Here is a 25,532-nt window from a genome sequence, read left to right as displayed (position 1 = left end):
TTTTGACTCAGCAAAGTTTCTTGGATGCTTCACTAAGTGCTACTTTTGCCAAGAGCAAGTGGCTTATTTCCTAGCCTATACTTGCGCCTGATTGGTACGAGTAAATTAAGCACCCTTACTCTGAAGATCCAGTTGGATAGCAATTCCCACGGCATGGATTACATTCCCTGCTCCTTTTTTTGTTTTGTCAAATAGTTGCTTAATGCAAATGGGCCATTCTGGGACCAGAACCTGTGACAGCCGTCTCTGTGACAGCGCTCTTAGAATTGGCTACCGAATTGGGCTCTTTCTCTAATGTAGCCTATGCTTCCCCCAAGTCAGTGGAGCATGGGTAGTGCTTTTCTTGTAGCCTTCTGGTTGGGAAGTGAGTGTGCATAAGTCCCCTTAGGAGGGTATAGAAATGAGGTTCCTCAATTTAGGCTTGTTCTTCACCTTCATATATTTATGTATGGCACGAACACAATATCTCTAGAGACTAAGATAAGCTTATTATTTATACCCAAACAGATGATTGAGACATCCCAACCAGAGTGAAAGTTGGACTGGGACCCCAAATTTCATGGAGGCTTTTACTCATGAAATGCCTCTTAAGCCCCTCTGTGAATGCACTCTTCAGGATCCAGTTTACTCACATGCCCCTGTTTAGTAAAATTGGAGTTCATGCTTTCATGCTGTGCTGAAATGGGTCCTTTCAGTAGCAGAATCAGGATCAGTAAAGGATGTAATTTTCATTATTTTCTGCCCTCATCCAGAAAGTATCTGTCATTTTGGCTATGAAATGTGACTTTTGTAGAAGAGGAAATTACAGCTTTGAAACAGTAAGCATAAACAAGAATGAGAATGAAGAAGTGGATTAAAATCTTGCTGTCTGCTGGTCACTGTGCCCTTTATCCCAATGTCAGATAAACACACTTCAAACATACAGCTCTCCAGGGGGTTCAAGTGGGTTTTGAGAGTCTGTGATGGGTTGCAAAGTTCCTGCCTCCTGCCCTGTTTTTCTGCTGCAAGTAAAAGCAGCAGCAGGAAGAGAAGAAAAATATGAAGATGCTTGCTAGCATTAAAATACTGAAGAAGAGATATAAACCTATATCAACAGTAAACAAACACCAGAAATAACAAACCCCAAGGGTTTATTTGGTGTCATGAAAAATACAGAAAGAGCTGATAGCACATTATTCATGTCAGTCTTTCCAGAAAGAAAATAGCTTCCTATATGGCTTTTCATGTGTGGACAGCCAAGAGTGACTAAATTTAAAAAGGAGGACTACACCGAGCATCGTACAAATGTTGGATATGCATGATAACATATTTCTCTGCTGCTGCTGGAACTGTGTCAACAGTAAAATTTAGGAAGACCGATGGTAATTTTCTTTGTGACAGAAGCTACGCTGTCTTACATGACTAGGTGAAGCTAGGTGGTGATGCAGTGGCTGAGAGCCAGAGGGAGAATGCCACTGATGATCGTGTGAGCTCTTACATATCAGCACACTTCTCTCAGTGCGTTTGTGCTTTGGGTATACCAGATCATTCTTGCCCTTATCTTTGCTGTAGGGATGGATTATCATTACTGGGTTCTTCCTGAAGCAGTGACAGTAGGAAATGTTAAAAAGATCTGAGGGAAATACTGTGAAATGATGTATTGACTTGAGGAACTGGRAGTAGAGGGAGCAGTAGAGACAAGGGCACTGATAGCTGGAAGATTTGGGAGAGAGCTTGGAAAACTGGTCACAAAACTGAGATTACAAAGAACTTCCTTTGAACAACTACTAAGATTTGCTTAATTCATTAGAGTAAATCTGCAAAGGCAAGCTTCATTTCTCCTTCTGATAGCATATTCTAAAAAAAAGGAGGAATCATAGTTTTTTTCTGCTCACTTGTGCAGTGATTCTCCGGAAGAGACATTTTTCCCACCTGTTGTGTCCAAAGTATCTCTCTGCGACTGCTGCTGTGCTGTAGATGACTACTAAAATTGCCCAGTACCATAAGCAGTCCAGTAAATTTTGAATAGAAGCCTGTTTTCATCACATTTCCTGTGTTTAGCAATGGATAAAGATAATCAAATATGAAGAAACAAAAATCTGTGACTACTTCATGAATAATTATGGTTTTGGAACAACTGTGTCTCTGAAAATGATCTCTGTGATTGAGCGAAATACACATCATATCATCTCAAAGCTATTAATGTTTCAAATCAAATATCAGTGTTCAATACTGAACTGAAATACTGACAAAATAGAACTTCCAGCTCCTGCTAACTACGAGATTACAGACTTGAAATGAGTCTCCCACTTAGCAGCACAAAGCGTGACAATTCGCTGAACATGAAGAATGTGCTTTAAAGGTTAAAAACAAACATATATGGAAAGGAGCAACAACTGAGAGGGTTGTTTGTAGGAAGCTGTGTAGGAAGCAAGCACTGGTAATGATGTAGTATACACAAATGTTTGGTAGTGAAATTATAAATTGAAAATTGTGCTGTGCTTTTTCAATTTAGATTTTCATCAGAAATGAGAATTAATTCCTTGTAACAAAAGTAAAAATAAACTGAAACTGAACAAGATGTTTTGATTGTCATGAGCAAAAATTCTTTAAGATTGCTGGCTCAAAACTTAAGGTTTCAATGTTCATCTGCATTTAGGATGGGAAATTATATAATTAATATATTTTACATTATTATATATCATACTATTGTAATAATTATGGCAATATATATTAGATGCTATATGTTATATATTATCTTTTGCAAATATGTTGCTTCCGTGAAAATGAAAGAATCCTAGGGATGGATTCAGAGCAGGGGACTTTTCTACACCATAGATGTAAATTTATTAAAACACTTTATTTTTTGAGATTTTTTGCAGTAACCTGTTTTAATAGCAGTGAATTCCACTCCTGACTTTTTAAATTGAGGGAARTAATAATATAAAGTCATGCATGAGTTTGCATAACACCATTTCTTTTCCTACATTTGGTTTGCCCTATGAAGTCATGACAGCCGTCTTTTTTGTTATCAATTTTGGGGTGATACTGTATTTCCCATCACCATCTGGAGGCTAAAACTTAATTAAACCTAAAAACCCAGTTTTCCATTGCAGAGCCAGCTGTTAAACAATAGCAGCAGCCAATATGGTGATAATCCTATTTTTGTAAAAACAGCAATAATGTTCACATCGTACCAGATATTACGCACTTTATAAAAACATTTTAACAAGACCAGGACGACAATTTATTGATTAAAAAGCAATTTAAAAGGAAAAAAAACCTACTTAACGTTACTCACCTGTGATTCTGAGATTTTACTTAATTTGTGAGACTGGGCTAATAGTTCCACTTTCTTAAAACAAAAAGAGCTGGTCTGGGTTAGTACAGTTTAGCTGTCACATAAAAAGCTCCCCTATAATCTATATACTGTGTTTTTCTGGGTGAGTTCACTGTATAATCTATTCCAATCAAAATGTGGTCAATGACATAAGACTTCAGGCTAAAGCATTAATGAGCATTCAAACTTGACACTGTTGACTCGCATCTGACTTTGACAGTGAATCCAGTGAACCCTAGTAATCTTCAGTAGCATCAGGGCTGGCACTTTTACCACGTTACCAATACCATAGCTTTATCATGATCGTGCTACTAATGATTTCTGTTGCACATAAATACTTTATATCTCTATTTCCTGGGTAATACTTCTGAGTGCCTGGGCTGAAGATTTCAAATGAATTAAAGATTGCTCAGCTGAAAAAGCACTAAAAATATCCCCATCATTGGGAAGTTTCTCTACAGTTAAATGACAGCAGCATCAGGGATTGCACTTCTGGAGCCGTGTCCTCTTCAGAAAGTATATTTTTCTTTGGGTGATGATTTTTGCATTTCTTTAAATGCTTGAAGCTGGTCTGTATTTCTTTAAAAGAGGAGTTGAGGGCTGATTTCTCAGGAGTTGTGCAGTAGACTGAGAACTTGCCCTGTAGGATGACTAATCCCATGAAGAGCAAAGCGGCAACCACTGAATTTTTATTCAAGCTGTGCTATAGGTGTGCATGGAGCTGTACTGCCGATACAGGTAGGCTTTGTTTGCTTTTGAATGCTTATACTTCAGGATTTGACATGAAAACATCTCAGTTGTCCTGTATTTCATCTTGAAGGAGGAATGTCACAGTGTGAAGGGACACAAGGTACCTGAAGGTGAGGCTGTCCTAGGGCCTGTTGCCTTTGCTGTTTTACCTCCACAGGATTGTGAGGGAAAAGGATCAAAAACTGTTTTCCATTCAGTAAGAAACCTGGCATTTCTAGGAGCCCTACCCTAATAAGACTCCATAAAAGGAGACTGCTTTGCTTGGGAGRAAATGTCCTTCCTTCAAGCACCCCCCTAAGAACCACAGCCGAGAGCACAGGCCGTGAGTGTTGCTGCCTGCCGCTCAGTGCTGTTTTGTGTTCCTGGTATTCACCCTGCTTTGTGAGTTGTTGGGGGGTTTTTTTGTTTTGTTTTGTTTTTTTAATTTGCATATGGTTTTCTGTAGCTGAATTGCACACTGAGCAAATTATGTAAATCATGTTTGATTATGCATGTGCTCTATAACCATCAGATGCAAACAGCAATGAGGGCTGAGACTGGTTGAATCCGTATGAACTTTTGTCAGGCAATCTCTCATCGCAGGCTTTCCTCGGGCTCTGAAATGAAACAGTGGGGAGCTTTTCCCTGCTGCCAGCTGACTTGCTGGATAAAAGTTTGGAGATGCTGCGACAAAGCTCCACGGGGAACATAAAAAAATAATAATTTTCACGGGTAAAGCGCTGCTCTGCTCCTACGCATTCATTTAACCAAAGCCTGTAGCTGCTGGTTCGTACAGCCAGCTCTCTGAAGGCAGGTGATCGCCCTTATTTAGCAGTACCACCAGTCACATGACAAGAAAATGGTGGAGGATCCTTATTCCTAGTAAACTGCTACAGAAAGAGGGATGCTGAAGTGCAGCAATAAAACATCTTTATTATTTTCCCACTAGAAAGGCCTTGTTAAGTCTGTTGAAGGTAAGTGTCTCTTTGCACTGAGAGGCTCCCGTGCAGAAGGTTTTTCTGATTATGGCTTTATTGTTGCAGTTACTTCAGAGAGAAAAAAAGGGGGATGTTTGTCTGCAGGATGCAAAGCGCCCAGGACCTCATTACTGAAAATCAGGCAGCTGTATTTTAATTCTGCTGCAGCTCTTTAGGAGAGAAGCTTGCATCAATTCGATGGGATTTCTTTTGTCTGGACACAGGCATGGTATTTGTAATTAGGAAACAAAACTTCACTGTGCGGTCACCTAGCACTTTTGATTATTTTCAGCCTGTTTGCCTAGCTCTGAGGATACAGTGGGAAAAGAAGAATGTTTGAGCATTGTCACTGGATAACTTGGTTTTCAGACTGCTTAATTAATGACATAGCAATTGTTTGTGATAACTGCCATAGCAGAGTACTTGACAATGGTATTGTTTGCAGTTTTTTGCTATCAGCTGAAGTGTAGCATTTTTGAATATTTTGCAGTGCTCCTGTAAATTGTTGTGGTGAAAAGAATCTGTGATCTTTGAAGGTTATATGATCAAGGATGCAGCAATAATCTCGGTAGTAAGAACAGTGAAAAATCACTGCAAAAGTTGGTTTGTACAGGCACTGTTTTTGTTTGGGTCTAATTATAGGAGATTGATTTGGCTCCATTCAGTCGTCTGAGTTTTTGTCTGTGATGAAGGAATGAAAATATTTTTTGGTTGTAAGTGTGGTAAGCAAACTGATAGTGAGGTGCAGAAGGCATTGAAAATTTATAGAATGTCTAAATATGAGCTACTTAGAGCAGCACTGAAAGGAAATGTGTGCTGGGTTGGTAGGTGTATTTAGCCAGAATCATTCTGAATAAATGGGGGGGGAGGATGTCATTTCTGGACTTACCCGTATTAATACTCTTGGGAAGCAGAGCTATGTTGAGGAAAGGGGCGGATGCACGCAGCTCTGGCAGCAGTGTCAGGAGGCATTAAGGCAGCCATAAGTGGGGGGGGGAGGGGGGGATCCAAGCCTTACCCTGCCAAAACACATTTTCTCAGGGCTGCTGTCTTCCTCCCACCTACTTTCACCCACGCTCATCACTGCTATTTCTTATGGGGCACGGGAGTACTGAAGTCAAAGCAACCTTTGATTCTTGCCTTTGATTAGTCTGGCAGTTATTTGGCCCTGTGTAAGCATGGTCAGTATTATAAAAAGTTTTGTATCCTTAGAGATAACTGTAGTGTTCGTAGATGCTTACTACTTGTAAAACTTAGAACCTGCTACAAGCGGTTTATTGTGATATTATAGCATGCTCATAACATCCAGCAATAACAGGGGAGCAATTACAGCTTGTGAGATATCTGTAGCAAGAAGCAAAAACAGGCATTCCTTAAGCCACAATTTTTTTATTCAAACAAAAAAATGCAGCTCTCAGACTTACAAAGAAATAATTTTGTCAGCTTCAATGAACATTGGTAAAGTTATTTATATCACTGTAGTGTCATAGTATGTGAAAAATAGACAGCAGAAGATTAAACTTCTTTATTTCAGGCTACCAGATGAAAGCTGACGCTGTCCTACAAGAACAAGATGATTCTCATTAGCAGAAAATACTGGCAGCAAACTTACAGAGCTGTTCTTTATGGTCAGCAACCTGGCAGAGTAAATCTTTGCTGGATTGTGTAGAGCAGGAGAGCTTATAGCTGACCTTCCACGTGTGTTTCCCAAGCTGCAGTGTATGAGGAATGCCTTGTGGGCAAAGGAGGAGCCCTGCTTTCTAACCTCRGTCCTGTACATTACTTTTTCAGTCTGGCATTTCCTATCACTCTGGCTTTTTCACAGTATGCTTGTATGTCTGAGATTCTCGTCTCTCCCACGCTTTAGCTGGTTCTTATCTTCCTACTGCTTCTGTGGCCCTTCCAACTTAGTGACAGTTTTACTTCTGAAGAGAGCTGGTGGCTTTCTGCTCCTGCTGAGTCCCTTTGCATGTGCCTTTTTCGACCTGCCCACTGCAGGGTCCGACCTTTTCTCTGGCTCTGCACACACTCCTCCTGCCAGAGCAAGCAGGCTCTAAACTGCCTTGGTTGGTGCTGGTATTACTGCTCATGGGCCTTGATCAGGTGCCTCCTCTGGCTCCTGGTTGGACTTTCCCTCTGTTCTCCCAAGTTGCAGGTTACCTCTCCTCTTCAGTTCCTAATTTACGTTCATTGGGATGTTTCCATTTTAATCTGCCCAACTGAGATTCCCTTCCAACATCCTGCATTGTTACTCGCATTCCCGTTATCTGTTATGCCTCTGACAACTGCAACTTTAAGACAAACTGAAATTTAACATCACCTTCTTTTAAGTGGCTTTTCCTTAGCTCAGTTGTGGCCARGATAGGGGAAAGGTAGCTGTTAATGATTTATAGGTTTGCTACAGTAGATAAGATTTAAATCTAAATTATAATAATATCTGAATATAAACTGTGAAATCATAATTATGCAAGCTTAAGACGGAAATTTGGGATAAAATGACACAAATGAGAGAAAAAGAAGGAAGCAGACAAATTCACAAGATTTAAGGTATTGATGCAATTGAAAAAGGAACAGTCATTTGAGTGCAAAATAGAAGGATATGGGATGAAGTAATAAATAGGAGCAGAGTTAGGTTTATGTGGACAGGAAAATATAGAAGTCATATAGTGTAAAAAAATTTGCTATATATCTTTTCATGGCTATCAGCATGTTATAAATTGTGCAAAGGCTGAAATCAAAAGCAAAGGAGTGACTGAAGAAAACCCTGGTGATTTAATGAGCAGATCTATAAAAATGCTATTTATCTGATGATGTTCAATGAGTCCTTAGCTCTGAAAATAGTCCCTAAACATCTTTTATCACGTGAGCAAAACAGGATTCACCTGTAGCAGGATGCTTTGTTAATACATTTGATTCCAGCTAGTAGAGTATGGTGGTTAGGTATCGTCATTGTTGCCCATACCAGTGTTCATACACACRAAGAATCATCCGTTAAGTAATGCAAAAAGTTGACAATATTACAAAAAAGAAGTAGAAAACAGGGAATAGTCACTAAAGTTGAGAAGTTAGATCAGTTGCAGAACTAATGGGTTATGTTCTAAAGAACTGTCATAGGCATTTTTGCAAGTCTTCATTTGGGGGCAAATGTGTTTGGCAAGTTGTAGATTGAAATAATAAATAGAGGGGAGTTCTCACAACCCTACTGAAAATCTCGGGGGGCATAAAATGTACAACTTCCTAAATATTTTCTGCTTATGATACTGCAACTCCCACCCCATAAACTACTCTCAAAGAATTAACATATTTCCTGTAAGTGGCAGATGGCTGCATAGGATATAGGGGGGACATTGCTTTTTCAAGTGCTGTTCATGTGGCAGGTGCATCATTTCAAACTGCAGGTATTCAGATGAAAGGTCTTGGCAGCACAGTGTGGCACGAAAATGGTCACTGAGAAGTGTGTGAGCTGGAAGGAAAACTGTTTTTAAAGTGAGGAAAACTAAAACTGTATTTTCTCCRGGATTAGTTCTCCAATGAAAGTGGGTGTTAGGAAGCAGATCCTGGGTCTGGGGCTAGGCCTGACATTTTGATAATTTTTGCAAAATGCAGTGTTCAAACAAAGCGTATTTTCAGGTTGTACTTAAGAATCTTTTACATCATATTAACTGTTAGTTAACTCCTACTTTCTTTGCTATGCTTGCAGTGTATTTGTGCTGTTTGTTCATCAGTAGCTGTTGAATAACAGATTGTCTACATGCTAATTGTAGAATATTAACAATGTGTATAAAGAGCATCGAGGAGAGAGTTCAGATCAGCTCAAATAAGTCTCCTAAAAGCTGTTGCTGCTCTGAACCTGCATAGGTCCTTGCCAAACCCTGTGATCTTTCAACATCAACCTGGGAGCACCCATCACACAGGCTCCCCAACTTTGTGTTGTTAATTCCAGCAATTTTCCACTGGCGCAGTCAAGACTAGGCAGCACTGAGACAGGCACATAAGAGAGAGCCCCTGCTTCAAGGACAAGACCATATGGTAGTATGTGACTGCAACACTGAAGCAGAGCAATAGATATCAAGTGGCATGTTATTTTTACCTTAAAGTATGTTAGTCTCTATATTTATCTAGTTCATGTGCTTTTGCACGCTAAATTCTGTGTTAAGAGAATATTATTAAAATGGTGAAGTTAGGAAATGCCTAGCAGGCTCTGCACAGTAAGAGGCATAGTTGGAGATAGTGTTATTTTGTGGGTACAGTGAGATAACGCTGTCCTAAAGAACTATTTTCTCTTCCTGTCCATCTCACAGAGTTTGTATGTGGTGTGGGGCAGGTCACTAACACCAGTCATCTGCACAAGGAGTCAGCGGCTGCTTGTATTGACATCTTTTTCTCCTCTAACCCCCATCTGATTTGTTCTTTATTTTCTGGATGCCAAAATGAAGCCCCTGATGTCTGACTATACTGATCTTTTCAGTGGTACCTAGTCTTGAGGAGCTGTAGAAGCATATAGATGATGCTGTAAAATGCTATGTATTCTTAAAAAAACAAGATCGTTAAGCATCTCATATTGGGCATTCACAATTGATGGACGCTTTCAAACTTCTCTGCTTCTGTAACAGTAAATAATTCGTTGCCTCACAGAGCTGTTGTTGAGGTAAGTTAATTAATGTTCGGAAATGTCCAATAGTCAGGCAATTAGCACCCCACAAAGGTCCTAGAAAGGACTGATCATCCTGTCTTCAGAACAGTGTTTGAATAGTGCACAGTAAATAAAGCTTGGGGATGCATAAGAACAAAATAGGTTATTGAATAGCTGTTCACTGTGTTGCACTGTCTTTCTGGGGTAAAGCGTAAGATCTAGATGGAGAACAGTAGCATATTATGACATAGGGATGACAGACCTCTAGGAAGGAGCTTTTGGGGGCTCTGGGATCTGCTGGAAGCAACTTCAGCCTGTCTTGCATTCCTAAGAYCGCCTTCCAACAAGACATCTAGATTTGGGCCTGAAATATAGTTTCCCCTCATTTGGTATTGAGATGCCTTTCTATTTCATGTGGCTGGAAGTCACAGATAAATGAAGAAGCCTGGAGCCCTGGATTCCTTCCATAAGCCTTTCTGATCCATAAGCATGATCATAAGGTTGATGAAATAGCCTAGTGAATTGTCACTCATCTATTTACTTAGATTTGTCCCTTCACGGCTCCCTGCATTCCTCCGTGGCTTTTCCTGCTTCTCTTGTGCTGTGATGCCAGGGGGGAGCTGGCAAGGAGTCAGAACAGACAGCCCATGGCAGCTTAGCAGCAGGGAAAGCACTAGCGTGTGCTAAAAAACAGCAGCTCCTGTTTTTAACGGTCTTCAATTGCCATGGGCAGCCAGGGGAGCCTACTGCTCTGAGCGGCTACCTGAAAAAAATTGGGCTCGTGATGCAGAGATAAGAAGAGGAGCAAAACAGGCAGCTGAACAGATCCTGAAAACTAAAACTGATTGCAGAATAATAAAAAATGTTCCAAATGCAGAATTTTAACATGTTTCAGTTAACATTTTGAGATGCAAATAATTTAAATCTTCTGGCTAGAACACATGATTTTCCTACAAGAAAGATCCTACCTCATACAAACATGCATAACTTTTTAATCCAAATTTAATGCTGAAAATGGCATAAAAAATGGACATTCAGGAGACACCAACCAACTTCAGTATATTCTGCAAAAGAAGCTTGATATCTGGGAAGTGTGACAAACTAGGAAGTTATGAATTTTACTGGTTTGTAACAAGGGCTTACTCTGTGGCTGTAGAGAAAGAAAATGACTTGTTCTTCTGTAAAATGGGAACATTAGCATGTGTTTATCTACTGTGCAGCAGTATAGAAATGATCAGTTAACATTTGCACAGATGTTTGATTAATAAAGCACTTGGCTCAAATGAAACACCTCAGATAATATTTTGATTTTTGGTTTGTATCTAGAAACAGGAATAAAAGTCTCATACATAAATTCCAGCCATCAGATTATAGACCTTTTCCAAACTAATTTGTGATTAAAAGCTACCAAGTAAATAGCAGTAGGAACACAGTTAATTTGGTATACTACCATATGGTTGCTAAATGCAACTCTCAGGAGGTTATAAAATTAATCAGTTTTTACAAGTCACCTGTATGCAACATGATTACTTTTACACAGCTGTAATTAAAAGTAATGACTTTTTTATAATGTCAGATATCCTGGAGTGGATCTCTTCCAATATGTTTATTTCCTTGATACGTAGATGAACCATGGTCTCTGACTGATTCTGACTAAATCTTGCACAGTGTATGTCACTTTGATTTGTTGCACACTCCACTGTAGTTTAGGGATCATTAGTTTTGCTGAACCTAAAAAAATTCATGCTGCAGTCTCCTTTATCACTGAAAAGGCAGCTGTAGAAGTTTCTCCATTTATTGCCTGGAAGTTTTGTAGCAAAGAACTAGTTTGAGAAAGTTGTTTTGGGTGTTGTTTTCAGTTATTTGGGGCTAGTGTTCATGACTTCTTTCTCTTTTTCTTGCTGTGATTTTCTTCAAATTTTCTTCAGACTACAGCCCGTATTTTATCAATAGATCATCTCCTTGTGTCTGTGAACACAGCTGAAACTGAAACATGTCCAACATTTCTCTGACTTTGCTTGCAGATCATTTCTGTCCATCCTACATGGGTAATAAGCATCGAAATGCAAAGACATGCAGACTAAATCAAGATTTGTTAGTCCAGTAGCATAATAGGTCTCTGAAATAACATGTCCAACTTATAATGCAGTTTATAAAGTTGTATATATTAGCAGAAGAATCATCCTCTATTTAAAATACAGGACAGTGATTATTCTTTATATCTTTTCTGTTGTTTGAATTCTGTAACTGAGCACTCCAAGAAGGAGTAATAATTTCAGGAAGTAGATATTTACCGTTATTTTTAAACACTATTGTGGCAAGGGCCTGATAATCTTCTAATCTTCAGATTTTTTTGAACAGAAAAGGAACTACAAATACAAGCCACAAACTTGGCAGCATGAATGTGTAAAATATGAAAGAAAGGGAAAGACTTTTTGTTTGGAGATAAATGCAAAACGGCTAAATAGTTTCTATTCTAAAAATAAAATCATGTGGCAAGTGCTTAATAGCAGTAACAGGATAGATTTTGTCGTTCTTTTATGTGAAGTGAGGTAAATGTTGGAGTAGCTATGAAGATGGATGATAGCAAAAAGCCCCTTGAGAGTCAGCTATCTGGAGAGATGTTTTGGCTTCATAGAAATTCAAAAGTATTCTGTTCTGTAGCACAGATTTGTGAAGAGAAATGTAGTAATTGAGAAATTACATTTTGTCAGACTCTTCCTTGATATGAATTCTGATTTCTGGAGTACTTCAAATTAGCTGTAGGATCCTCTTCAGAGGTGTTTTTTTTTTTTTTTTTAATAGCTTCTAAATATGGAAAAACAGCATTATAATTTGGGTCCTAAGCAAGTTGGACATCCCTCAGGTAGTGCCATCAAAATGTCATTAGAGACATCAGGTGCTGCGCTTAGGTTGGATCTGGTAATGGAAAGGTCAGAGATTGGCTTACACAGGGGCTGTATCCTCTGGCCATGGCCTGCCGAAACAGTCAAGCACATGCTTACCTCTGATCTTAAGGGTGCTTTCAATGGGGCCAGGCTGAGACTCAGTTAACGGGTGTCACTGGATAAAAGCCAAGGGTTTTTTAATACCTTGCAAGGAAAATACTGTGCAGTCATGTCCAGTGCCTCAAATTGTTGTTTCTCCTTTTCTGGGCTATGCACTTGTGTTACATCTGAAATCTGGGTGGGGATGGAGTTAAAAGAAAAGTACTTTGTGCAAAGTGGTTTTGTGTGTTCTGTAGAAGTGACTCAGGGAAGAACTTAAGTTCCCTTAAGTTTTGTATCTAAAATTTCACGGTTCACTCATTCTTCCTCAAAATAGCTCAATTTTTCGCTGCAAGCCAGTGAGAGAATGGGCCATAAACAAGCTCTTTATTTCATTTGAGATCAGGGTGTACCTCAATAATCTCTGAAATCTGAGAATATTAAAAAAGCCAGATGTCTGCTTTTTTGAATGACCTGTTTGCTTTACTTCATTTTTCCTCCTCCTATTTAGTTTCCAAAAAAAGCACGTATTAATATGAGTTAAGGTGATTTCATGCTTGTCATTCTTTCTGTTAATCATGCTTTAAAAACTTTATAAAAACCTTTAGTGTCTTGTGGAAAATTAAGTATAAAAGTATTGCTGGGTGTGGAGGGAAAGGCATGGAAAAAACATGATTTACTCATCTAGGAAATATGGTTTGGAGCTGTAGGCTCCACTTTAGATTAACCTTTTGTGTTAGTGAGTACAGAAGCCGGGGAAGTTTGTAAAATTTAAAGTCCAGCAGCAAGTGAGTTAATGCTGATTTGGAGTGTAGGGATTTGCTTCAGAGAGATGAGTCACCCTCGGTAGCAAGCTGTAGGTACATGGTCATTCAGAGTGACACACTGGAGAGATGACTCGCTTGACGTTTTGGAATAAAGAATGTAACTTGGAAACTGGTGATATATCACATATGACACAAGGGTGAAGCAGCGCAGCCCATAGGGGTTATGACATGTTTCTGCACATATTCAGACTTGATCTTTCCAAAATAGCAGAATGCAGCTATATCTAGAAAAGCCAAGAAGGATCATGTTTGTTCTGAGAACTACTGACTTGGGAGAGCACTAAAAATTATATGAAGGTTGTTAATTCATTGAGCTGTAAGAATGTCTGAATTAAGAAAGGGCAAGCAGCCTTTAAGCGTCAGCTCTGTCTCTCCTTCTTTCGTAAGAATTTGGTATCTGGCTCTGAACCACCTTTGAGAAATAGGGAGTTTTTAGCTACTTCTGAACAAGTATTTAGACTTGAATTATCAAAGCAAATATGCAGTAACCTGATTCTCAGTGCAGCTGATCTTTGAATGACTGGTCTGTGTACCACATAAAAGAAGTCATTTACGACACAAAAAGCTTATTTTACTTTGACCTCTGTTTCAAGTGAAGTTTTTTTTTTTTTTTTTTGTCAGTTCGGTAAATCATACCTAATTAGAATGCAGCTTTCTAAGGTATCTTAATTTACTTCTTCAACAAGGAGCATTCAGTAAAAGAAGTGTTCTCTTTTTCTAATACTTTTGGCCATATCATGCACTGCATCAATTGCACCTGTATGGAAGGCAACAAATTCTGTAAGCCACAATTTTGGGAGTATGTGAAGTCATCTGTGGGTAAAGAAAGAGGAGGAGATAGCTGCTTAATTTAAATTTCTGGAGTCCATCCTTCATTACTAGAGTTGCTGCTGAGATCTGTTGCAACCTGATGCTCTCTCAGCTAATGCACAGCCAGAAGTTTCTCTGCTAGGTGTTGAGTAGCTCAACATTAACATGCTCACAAAATCCCTCAAATGGGGAGCTGTGGCTGTAGGAGACAAACTTTCTCCATATCTCACTCACTTTCACACTGGTGGGGAGTCTGAGGAGCAACATAAAGGACAACATATGTTGAGGTACAGTGGAATATAAGCCATACCTTCCATGAACTAAACCTGCTATTTCAAAATACCAGGTTTGAAAGATATCTGCATCTGCCTATTAATTTATGACTGAACAAGTATTAATCATAGGTTTTTAGAAACAATGAACTTTCACTGAACATAGCAGAATATGTATTTCTTTAATCTTTAATCTGTTTGGTCTCTGCACAAGAGCTCTGGAAAAATATTACTAACACGAGAGCTGTTTTCTCTAACTTCTCCCCTTAAAATCATGTTAACTGTTTACTTTATAGTAAATGAGAACCTGGTGTGGTTTAAAAAAATAAAAAGAATAAATGCAGTCTCAGCAAAAAAGCGTGGTATAATGTTGAAAATCAGTCTTGTTGAAAAGTGGTTGAAAATACAGTGGATGACCTTATGTCAACAGTGATTTTGTAACTGGACTTGGACTGACTTTAAGCTGCCTGCTTTGTCCCAGATCTTTCAGGACCACAGTCTCTTGCTTCCCAAATCAAATATTCCAATATGAATGATAAGGATTAAATACACTGAACCATCAAAACAAAGTTAATGATTCTCAGACAAATGCTGATTTCGTTTGCTTATGATCTCTGAGTGAGGGGTATTCTTTGAGTATTTTGCCTCTAGCAGTAGCTGTATTTCAGTAGAGGTTCAAACCAAAGGATATGAAACACATTTATCTTTTGGACCCCCAGAAGTGCACCATTCTTGGGAACATATGTCTAATATGAAATATCTGGTTTTCACTCAACTCTACTACACCCACTGAAACCAGAAAAACACTTGAAATTTATGTCATGAAAGTAGAAGATGTTCTAGAGAAAGCAGCAATGTCAGCTGCAAGTACGTACACCTTTTTTTAAAAAAGGTAAGGATGCCACAGAGAGAAAAGCAGTCTTGAAGCAATTCTAGAAATATCATGACTTGCGATAATTCTATCCCAGGCATTACTAAAATTCTAGGCAATTCATATAAAATTCTGAATGAATTACTTGTGGCAAATTGCTTTTATAGATGATGCTGTCACTGTTTCTGTAAAGACAGCATATGTAAAACCCAGTCATGACCTTGTCACGCAGACAAGAAGATGATCTTTGTTCTACCCAAACATTTTTACAGGTGGACTACAGAAAATACTGTCTCTTTTTAATACAGTAAGCTTATTTTAAGTAATATGCATTTTTACAAATATTTCTTATTGTTGAGATTTCCCAAAACAAGAATTTTTTTAAATTTAGTGTTTCACCATCCTCTTGTAGCTCACTCTTCATGCACTGTGTGGAAAGAACATTTCCTTTTGAGTTAGTTTCTGCAGTGATTTTTGAAGCTCGTTCAGTAAGGAATTGTCTGTTGGTGTGATGAGAATTTAAGAGATTTTATAAATTAATGCTTTATATGTTAGTATCAATAACTCCTTCCATCTGTCCAAAATATTCACACACTTGAGCAGCCATAGATCATCATCTGAGTATTTCTAAACTTCTGTAATCTGAGAAATTTTCATATTCAGATGTAGGTTTTTATATTTAGAAAGGTTAATAAAGCCCAAGGTAAAATCTTAATCTGGATTTAAAATGCATTAGAAGTATTTGTCCTCTCCCTACACTGTTTACACCACAATGATTTCTTATATTTTCTTTCTTAAGGCCTTAACTTATCTGGCTGTTACTAGTACCAGCGCTTGTCATCAGAATTCATCTTTGTCTCTGCTAAGTTCAGAAGGATAAATTAGACTTTATTGGACATATTTTACTATGAATTGGACAGACACAAGAAAGAGTCTAAGACTCTAAAGATTTGTTTATGTTTTCTAAGTAAATTGTGATGATATTCTGTGTGTCATTTTTCTATACAGCTTCTGAACACAGATGATGCTAAAGAGTAGAACAAAAGGAAGTGGTAAATTACAGGCAATTAATGCCATTCATTTTATTCATGAGCAACATTCTTTGATCAAATTTCTTTACCATGAGTCCAAAAAAAAAAAGGATATTGCAAGCCTTATTTGACAGTAATTGAACATATTCCAGAATTGGTATGTTTTGTAGAAATCATTAAGTAGTTAATCTGTGTATTTGTGAAAGATGTGTTCTGCAGTGCTTATGGTTAAATCTAGTAAAATTAGCAAGATTAATGTATGTTCATTTTTATTGAGAGATGAGACTTGGCCATGAGTTTTGTGTAGCCCAAATGTGTTTGATCCTAGCCTTATAGTGTCCATAATGTCTGTAGCTTCACAAGGGAGACAAGTTTCCCTGTCTGCATTGGGAATTTGATGATATGTGGCTTGACAGAGGTAAAGATTTTTTTGCAGCTTCTAACACAGAGAAGCTTTTTGCTCACTTTAGGGATGCATGTATACCTTTACATGTAAATCTGCAGTTAACAAAAAATTCCAGAAAATCTGCTTGTACTCTGATGCGATGATTGGCCATAGGATTCTTGTCCGCACACAGTAAAATAGTTAGGGTWGTCCTCATGGGGAAAGTGAGGGTAGGAAGAGATGCAAGAGGTCCAAGCCAAACCAATTCAGACTGTCCACCCATTCAGCTGAATCAGCTGATGCTGTGGCAGAGAAAAGTACCTACGTTACTCTCATCCCAACTCTGTTACGGAAGTTCAAAAACTGTCTATTCTTCAACTGTCTGATTGTATTTTAAAACATAAGGAGTTTGGAATGGAAATACAGGAAAAATAATTGTTTACATAAAATAAAACAAAGCTTTTTTGGAGTCATGCATTTTTAGTACAAATAGTTTTGCATGTCAGCCATGTCGTATAAAGTGTTGTTTCCTTTATACTGTTGAACCTTCCTCCCAGCAAGCATTTTGTAAAATATTTGAATAGAAAATAAGCATGAAAAGAGTTTAAATCAATTCCTTTTTACAATTTAAAGTAATTAAGTACTTTAAATATTCAAACACCTTTGTAATCTTTTTCACCTCTTAATATCTTTAACTTGTCATATGTAGATATGTTTAATGTAATTTCATAGTATATTCCTAAAAATGTAATCTAGGTAGGATATTTTACAACATTGTAGCCTTTGAAAATCTTTAATGTAGTTTTGAATCTCATTTCTGTATTTCCTGCACGTTTTCCAACACCGGACATCAACTTCTTCAGTATTGCAAAATGACTGATTTGGGTCAGAATTGCTGTAAAGTACAAATGATGTCAAAAGAATGAAAAAAACCTCATGATCTGATTTTTGCTAAGCAGTAACTGTATGTATAGCAATTAAAATATTGTTACAGAACTCTGTGGTGTGCAGCTTGYGTAGAATAACTGAAACTTCCTGCAACCTTGTGCCTTATTTGCCAGATTCCAAAAGATCGACTTAATTTGTGTAGGATGAGAAACWTTGCTGTTTGCCAGCCTGTTGTTATTCAGTGCTTTGTCTTGATCCAAAGGAAACTATTGGACCTATTCTGGAGACCTGTGGTCTCCAAAGTCTCTACAGGCATGTGGGTAAATAAGTGGATAAGAACTACATAATAGAATTACAACAGCTGTGTTAGGTTCTCACTTACATTAATATGTGATCAAACTTGTAAACTGGATATGTTGAGGAAAAATTGAGTTCCATGTGAGATAAGAGCCTGGTTGTCAACTTGTGTATCTCTAAGATATTGTGCTATATTTTACCTCTCAGATTGTTACCGGAGAATGTGGGAATGGACATCCCCTTTGCTGAGGGTGTATTAAGCCCCAGTTCTACAGAAATGAGGCCTGGTAAGAGAAGCTCTTACTCATTATCTTAATTATATCTACTTCCCTTGGCATTTAATTATGCAGTGAGAAGATGTTTCTGTGCTGCTAAGGAATCAGTGTTAAAAAGAAAAAGTGTTAAATTTGCTTTATTTAATTAATTCTGTTCTTCACTTGACAAGTGATAATTGTAGTGTGCCATCTATTTTCTCTTGTGAATTGTTTTCATCCTTCTGTTTAGTTCTTGTGATGTTTAAGCAGTCTTGTTTATCTTGTATTTGACTACAATCTTAGTGAACTGAACGAGCATTAGAATATATTATTTCAAACATAACAGTTTAAAATGCAATGGCAAGTGGCAAAGCTGTACCTAACTTTTGTCTTACTGAAGATTACTTTTGTTTAAGACCAATTATGAGACTCAAAGGTATTTTTATTTTTGTTACTGTATTGAATATCATACCATATAGTTAAGACTAAAGACATAGGATCCTACTTGTAAATCAACACCGCTGGAATGGCAGCAAGTGCATAACAAAACAGATACTTAACAGGAACATTTCACTTGTATGAATTTCTCACTCATTCAGCAATGTGCTGGTTCAAAGCTCAAATGATTTGCTCTTTAAACACTCAAACACTGTGGTTTAGAAGCATGTCTGAAGCTTGTTTTTTGGCTGACTATTATTAAAACATGTAATCTGGGTGCTATGTAATTTAAGAGCCTTCAGCTACATCTGCCATTTCTGTAGATGTTTCTTTTATTTTTTTACACATTAATGTGTGATATTGGTGTTTTATATCAGTTGGCCTTAAATGGCTTGCTGTTACTAAAATTGCTCTGTTCCAGTATATTTGAAGGTGATTCCTAAGTATTTGGGAGATGACTGGTATGCAGAGGAGATAAAGTTTGTTTTTTCTTCTTCTTTTTTCAGAACCTCCCAATTCTCTTGATCTTAATGGCTCCCATCCCAGAAGAATAAAGCTCACAGCTCCAAATATCARTCTCTCTTTGGACCAGAGTGAAGGGTCTGTACTTTCTGATGATAATTTGGATACGCCTGATGAAATTGACATCAATGTTGATGACCTTGACACTCCTGATGAAGCAGATTCTTTTGAATACACTGGACAAGGTAATGTTCTAGTCTATACTTGTAGTATAGATAACACAAAGAAGCATCTCTGTTTCATCCTGTACTGTTTACATGATCAGGCTGATCAGGCTCACATTTGTAACACCATGAGTATGGTTAATGCATTTTAGATTTAATGTAGGGTTTCCAGATGTTTTTATTTTCTGCTATTTTAAATCTTTCTTCCCCCTTGTAAAGCAATGTATTTCTACTTATGCAGACTGCAGAAAGAAATGGTGTAGCTGATCTTCTGATCAAACAAATTAAGAAGAGCTGCTTGGAGACATTCAAACTTCAAAGTCTCTGTCCAGTAGAAATCATAGGACTTGTCTGAAAAGAGTCTTTTCAGGAAAGGAGAGGAAAGAGAAAGGGACTGCTGTCTGGCCTGGAGAACACCAGGTGCTGACTGCACCTTTGATGACCAGCCCTAGGTTACAGTTACAACAGTAGAACTTTGGTATATAATGGTGTACAAAATATATTGGTAGAACTGGAAAATCTTATCCCAAAGTATCTCTTGTCATTATTTCTCTAGATTTTGCTTTGAAGTTTGCCAGAATGTAGTTATTTTATACTGATTAGTAATATTCTGAAGTTCAGGTGCTATGTGTATACTATTCATTTTTCGTAATGATGACTAAATGCCCCAGTCAAGTTTTGCACCCAGCCACCCTGGACAAAAGTTGCACCAAAGAGCTTGCAGTATGTACACAAAGTGGACACAGCTTGGTGTGAGAAGTCTTTTGTTATTCCTGTGTATGGTTGGAAAGCTGAGGTGTGGAAGGTATGCCTGCGTGCTATGATACAGCTAGCTCAGATCATGGAACAAAATAATGCAGTGTTCCACCAAATTAAATATCCCTTCTTATCAGGGCTAGTTGTTTGGTACAGATAAACCTTGAAGTATGTAACTTGTCTTGCTTAGGAAGAGACACAGATTACTCTTCCTTGGCATCTTAACCTTGAGGCAATGATTTCCTCTCATGTTATGTATAAGTGTCTTACACTGTTTTATTTGATTAATTTAACCTCATGATGAATGTAATAAGGTAATAATATTCATTCCTTGCTAGCAGCTGAAGGACTGTATAGGAATTGTWTTTACTACTGTAAATACATGAAGATTGTAAGCTATTTGTGGGGAAAAATGAGTGTGACCATTTTACAGTCTACAACAGGGATAAATATTAAAATGGATACATTTAAACTGAATTTTCCCTTGCATTTAAATTCTCTATTGCTAATGAAACTCTCTATTGCTAGTGAGGTCATTATAAATTAAAAAATATATGATCTTTTGAGCATACAAGAACAATTGCATCAGCTTAAGTGATATTGCTAAAGAGGCATTACTGTGTACTCAGTCATGGATAAGCATCTTTAATGTCACTTCTCATTAGAAGGCAGAGTTCCTTATGGGCAGATGCAGAGCATGATGATGAGTTACTAGATGGTTGGAATATTTTGTAGCAAAGGTTAAAACTAACACACACACACACACACAGTAGTGTGTGCTTGCAATTTTAGAATCTTGTGACCATTGTGTGAGAGCAAAAATCTCTGCAATGGAACAGGTTTTTACCTCTAAGCCCTGAAGTAAATAAATTCAGCTCCAGTGATTTTGGTGACAATTGCATTTATGGCAAGCATTTCCCCCCATCTTTTTTTGTTGCTTTCTAAATGTGATGCTTCATTTGATTGCTAGAATTGGACCAATTTCCCCAGATTCCTAAAAGAATAAGAATTCAAGGTGCCTGTGTTTTCTGAGACATTTTTACACTTGTGTCTTAGATTGGTTTTGAAACATACTTACTTGGCAAAGAGCCCTCTACTTAGGTTAGCCAGCAACAAAAATAGAAAAGGAAAAAAATCATACTTTATCAAAATAGGTTGACAATAAAGAAAGGCTATATATTATGTGGATCCGATAGTCACAAGGACAAGTGTAGTCACAAGTTCAAGTGTAGAGTGGTTTATGTGCATGGTAAGTTAGGCTGTGTTATCTCTGTACTTCTATCACTCTGCTGTTGCCAGTACGCAAGTACTCCCATAATATCTCACAGGTCAGTGTTTCTGGAGTGTTGTATCACACCCAGTGAAGTAAATACATTGCTGCTGAGACTGTACAGAACGGTGATTTTTAGCTTGTGACCCTCAGACTAGAGGAGGTCCATTTGAACTGTAAAAAGCAAAATTCTTGTCATGATTCAAGAGTCCTCCCCATCACTAGAAAACTGATGGCTTTGTAAGTCAAAATATACCAAAACCTAAATTTAAAAGAATGCAGTTGTGCTGATTCTTCATCACCAATGTGCAAGAAAATGGGTGAGACTGGAAATACTAAAGTACTTGTCTTAAACTAGTGCCCTGACTTACTTGGGGATTGGTTAGTCATCACGTTCACGTTTATTATTTTGTCACCATGGCATATACTAATACCTGAAATTGAAACATTCACTTTCACAACCAGCTCATGTTTCTGAGCTGAGCTTTTCATGATTATTACATTAGATGACAAGAAAAATTGCATTTATTGAAAACCATATGTAYATAGAGGTGAAGTCCCCCCTCCCCCTTCAAACCAATCTTATTTGGAGTGTAAAAAGTGCTCATTATTTTATCTGCAGATGTTTGTTTCCCTTCTGAATTTCACACTAGTGCATCCTTCTCCGCAACATCAACACTCCAAGCAGTACAGCATAGCCACTTCTTAGGAGAAGGTGATCTAGTATCATTTCTGCCCTTTGTCAGCTTCAAAAATAATTCATTTGGCTGGTTCCAACATYGTAAGTTTTCTCAGGGCCTTATTCTAGAACACCATTTGCAGTTTCACCAATAAACTTGAGCAGCAACCCCCCCAAAACAGTTTAGTCCGAAAGTTACCTAGCCCAGACTCTTCTCGCTAAAGCTATTCTGCCTGCTGTTCTTCTCTCCCTCAACTGTGCTCTTTCAACCCTCAAAGAACCAGCTGACTAGACAGTTTTCCTAGGCTATTCTGAAAATCCCCTGTAGCAAATCCTTGTATCTGTTCTGAAAGCATTTGAGCTGTGTAATAGAGTCCTGTTAGTACCATATATCCTTGAAGGAACAGTGAGTCTGTGAGAACTTGTCAAAGTTTGCATAGTTCAATTGCTTGCATGCAGTCTTCATGTTTTTTCCCCGTGGTATCTTACAAGATTAATTTTGTACAAAATTGCATTAAAATATTTAGGTTCATTTTTTAAAATCTATTTTATAAGGTCGTTGCCAACATCATTGAATATGTTCTATTTCAAAAGCAAATGCCAAGTATATTATTAAATATTATAAGCATTGTACCCTGAGGACACATGAATACCTACCTCAGTTGCACAGTATATAATCTACTGAACAGCAGTTGTTAAACTGATTTGAATTACTGTACTTGAAAAAAGAGCTACCTTTTGCAGTCTATTCTTCACAACCTTCTATCTCCTCCAACTTCCCTTTATCTGCAGTTCCTAAGGAAAAAAGGCTTATGTGGTTCTGTCATGTACTCATGTGTATATGCATGTTGGCCTGTCTGTTCCTTCCATCCTTATTTCCACCATTAATACATCTTGACATTGGTGCATTTTTAACTCATTGGCTGGTTTCTGTCAAATTTGACAATGAGGTAGGAGCTGAAATATAAGTTCGTTCTTGTGTGTTTCTTGCAGATAGGCATTAGGAAAAGAAGAAAATTAGTGATAAGTTCAGCTCTTGTTACACATCAGAGAATTCACCTTGGAGAAAGGGACTTTCCATCGGAATTTACCTCTTATTAGGAGCAGAGAATACAACCACAAGACAGGTGGCAGTGAAAACCAGACCTCATTAGTCCTCCTGTCACAGAACTACTTGTTTCCTCTCCTGTTTTCTCTTCCCCATTCCTGTTTTCTATTTGCTACTGTTCTATGAGACTTGCAGGCATTTTCTGAGATTGTGTCAGAGATAGTTGAATGTTTTTCCTTGTTCAGGCATGGCTGTTGCTTGAAGGTGTTTTTGACCTTGATATCTGAACCAAAAAGCAAGTGTGTGCTCAACCTAATACATATTAAAAAAAAAATAAAATTCAAAGCATGCTTTTTTGTTCTAACGAACTTGATATTCATGAGAAATTCATTGGAAATACTGGTAACTTTTGGCATTGAAATCAGTTCTACAAATTAATAATCAGTGCATATATGTGTGTATGTACATGTAGGCTATGTGTGTGTATATGTGTAATACATATGCAATATACATATCTGTTCCTGGTTTCATACAGATGAATAATTTAGTTTGTATGATAAATTTGTGTGTTTTATTGATCATATACCTCTGTTCATGCAAGTAGTTCAAGAAGCAGCATTAATCAGAGCAGAGGAATCCAGGGATAAAGCAATATGTAGGAGTACTTGAGGACTTCTACAAACATATTGTGTTCTTTACTTCTTTCGCTAATTGAAATCTTTTCTTTCATTTATTCCCAACTCTTCTTACAGCTCTCTTTGGTATTTTTAACTAACACACCTGATCTACTTTTTATGTATGCCATGCACATGTATGTATGCCATGCACGCACACGTGTTACCTCATTTATTGACTGTTACRTGATCAAATTCTGCTCTTATTTATATCCTTGCAGATCCTGAGTAATGCTGTAAAAGAAAAATTGATTTTACTGGTTGTTTCAAATATATATATATAATAGAGAAAATGTGTAGGAACTTTACAATCAAGACATAATAAAAATACGTGAACTTAACCACAAGGCAAGGGTGCTCCAGCAGGAATTATAGTACAAATGATGAGAAAAAAAGTTCACAAAAAGAGCAGTATGTTGTATTCAATAACTAAAAAAGAAAATGAAGTAATTCTGGCTATGGACAGATTCAGTCTTCATGTCGCTTTTTATGTAACCAGCCATTAAGTTTAACAAAGTAGCATGCAGTAAAACATGTTGTAACTGCTGTCTTATCTATGTGCAATGAAAACGTAGGTTTTGTTAATGACTTTACAGCTTTTCCAAAGGTAAGAGTGTCCAGCAGAGAGCCTGTACTRTGAGACTTCATAATCTCTTAAGAGCCATGCAGTTTATTGATTGTGGTCACTGGTGTTGTGGACTGCCTGTACCTGCTCCCTCATGTGTGCTGGTGTGAACAGCCAAATTGCTTGGATGCTCTGTACTTTGTACCTGGAAAGGAACAACTGGAAGGCCCAGAGGGAGGTGAATGATATGTTTAAGTTATCCAAGGTATGTTTAAGCATACCCCATTGCTGGAACAGATGAACCTGCATGTTCTTCACATTTGCTGGTACTAGCTGTGAAGAGATTGGAGAAGAGAAGTTGGAGGAGGGAGGAAGCAGTTGAAAAGCTGTAGCTCTTGGGTAATTTCTCACTAGACAATAAGGATCATTTGGTTCACTTTTAGCTTCGTATTTTGCATTTTAGTGTGGTTACCATACCAGCAGCACAAAGGTTTTTAAAGAGCTGCAATGCAGTAGCCAATCAGTTTTACTGACTTGATGAGTCTTGTGTGATTACCTGCAAAATGCAAAAATCCTTGGGCAGTATTCTGTATGGTCATGTTTGCTGCTGTTGTTATTACGTTCATAATGATAAAAAGTTATTAAAAAAAAAAAAGAGAGAGACTTCTCATTTCATGATCARATTCTGCTTTTATTTGTAACAGTGCAGATCCAGAATATTACTCTAAAAAGTCACTTGATTTCAGTTATCTACTTAAAATGTATTTAACAGAGAATATAGAAAGCCTTTGCATGAAGATGTAATATATGCAATTTTATTTTTCAGAACACCAGACAGCCRTTAAGGATGCTTCCCTGGAGGAGTCTGAATCAATTCCAGAATACACTGCTGAGGAGGAGCGAGAGGACAACAGGTTATGGAGAACAGTGGTTATTGGAGAACAAGAGCAAAGGATTGATATGAAAGTCATTGAACCTTACAAAAAGGTCATTTCGCATGGAGGTAGGAAAGCCCTGAGTACATTTTTTAGATTGAAGTGAAAAATCATGCTTTATTAAGCATGCTAGCAGGGAGAAAGAGAGTTTGTTTTTCAGCCATGCCTGTAAGCAATGAGTTGACTGACTCCCTCACATTA

At 37.7% G+C, this 25,532-nt stretch overlaps 1 protein-coding gene across 1 annotated transcript in view; it reads left to right on the top strand.

Annotated features, from left to right (window-relative positions):
• PRUNE2 (prune homolog 2) overlaps positions 1-25,532 on the top strand; it is a 133,392-nt gene that overhangs the window by 95,227 nt on the left and 12,633 nt on the right. The window contains exons 12-14 of the mRNA XM_026064356.1: positions 18,234-18,313; positions 19,225-19,430; positions 25,231-25,399. Of these exons, the coding sequence (XP_025920141.1) occupies positions 18,234-18,313; positions 19,225-19,430; positions 25,231-25,399 (455 nt within the window). The remainder of the gene's footprint in view (positions 1-18,233; positions 18,314-19,224; positions 19,431-25,230; positions 25,400-25,532) is intronic.

This window comes from Apteryx rowi, unplaced genomic scaffold, assembly GCF_003343035.1.
Source record: "Apteryx rowi isolate R43461 unplaced genomic scaffold, aptRow1 scaffold_214, whole genome shotgun sequence".
Taxonomy (NCBI): domain Eukaryota; kingdom Metazoa; phylum Chordata; class Aves; order Apterygiformes; family Apterygidae; genus Apteryx; species Apteryx rowi.
This window is presented reverse-complemented; position numbering and strand designations above follow the sequence as displayed.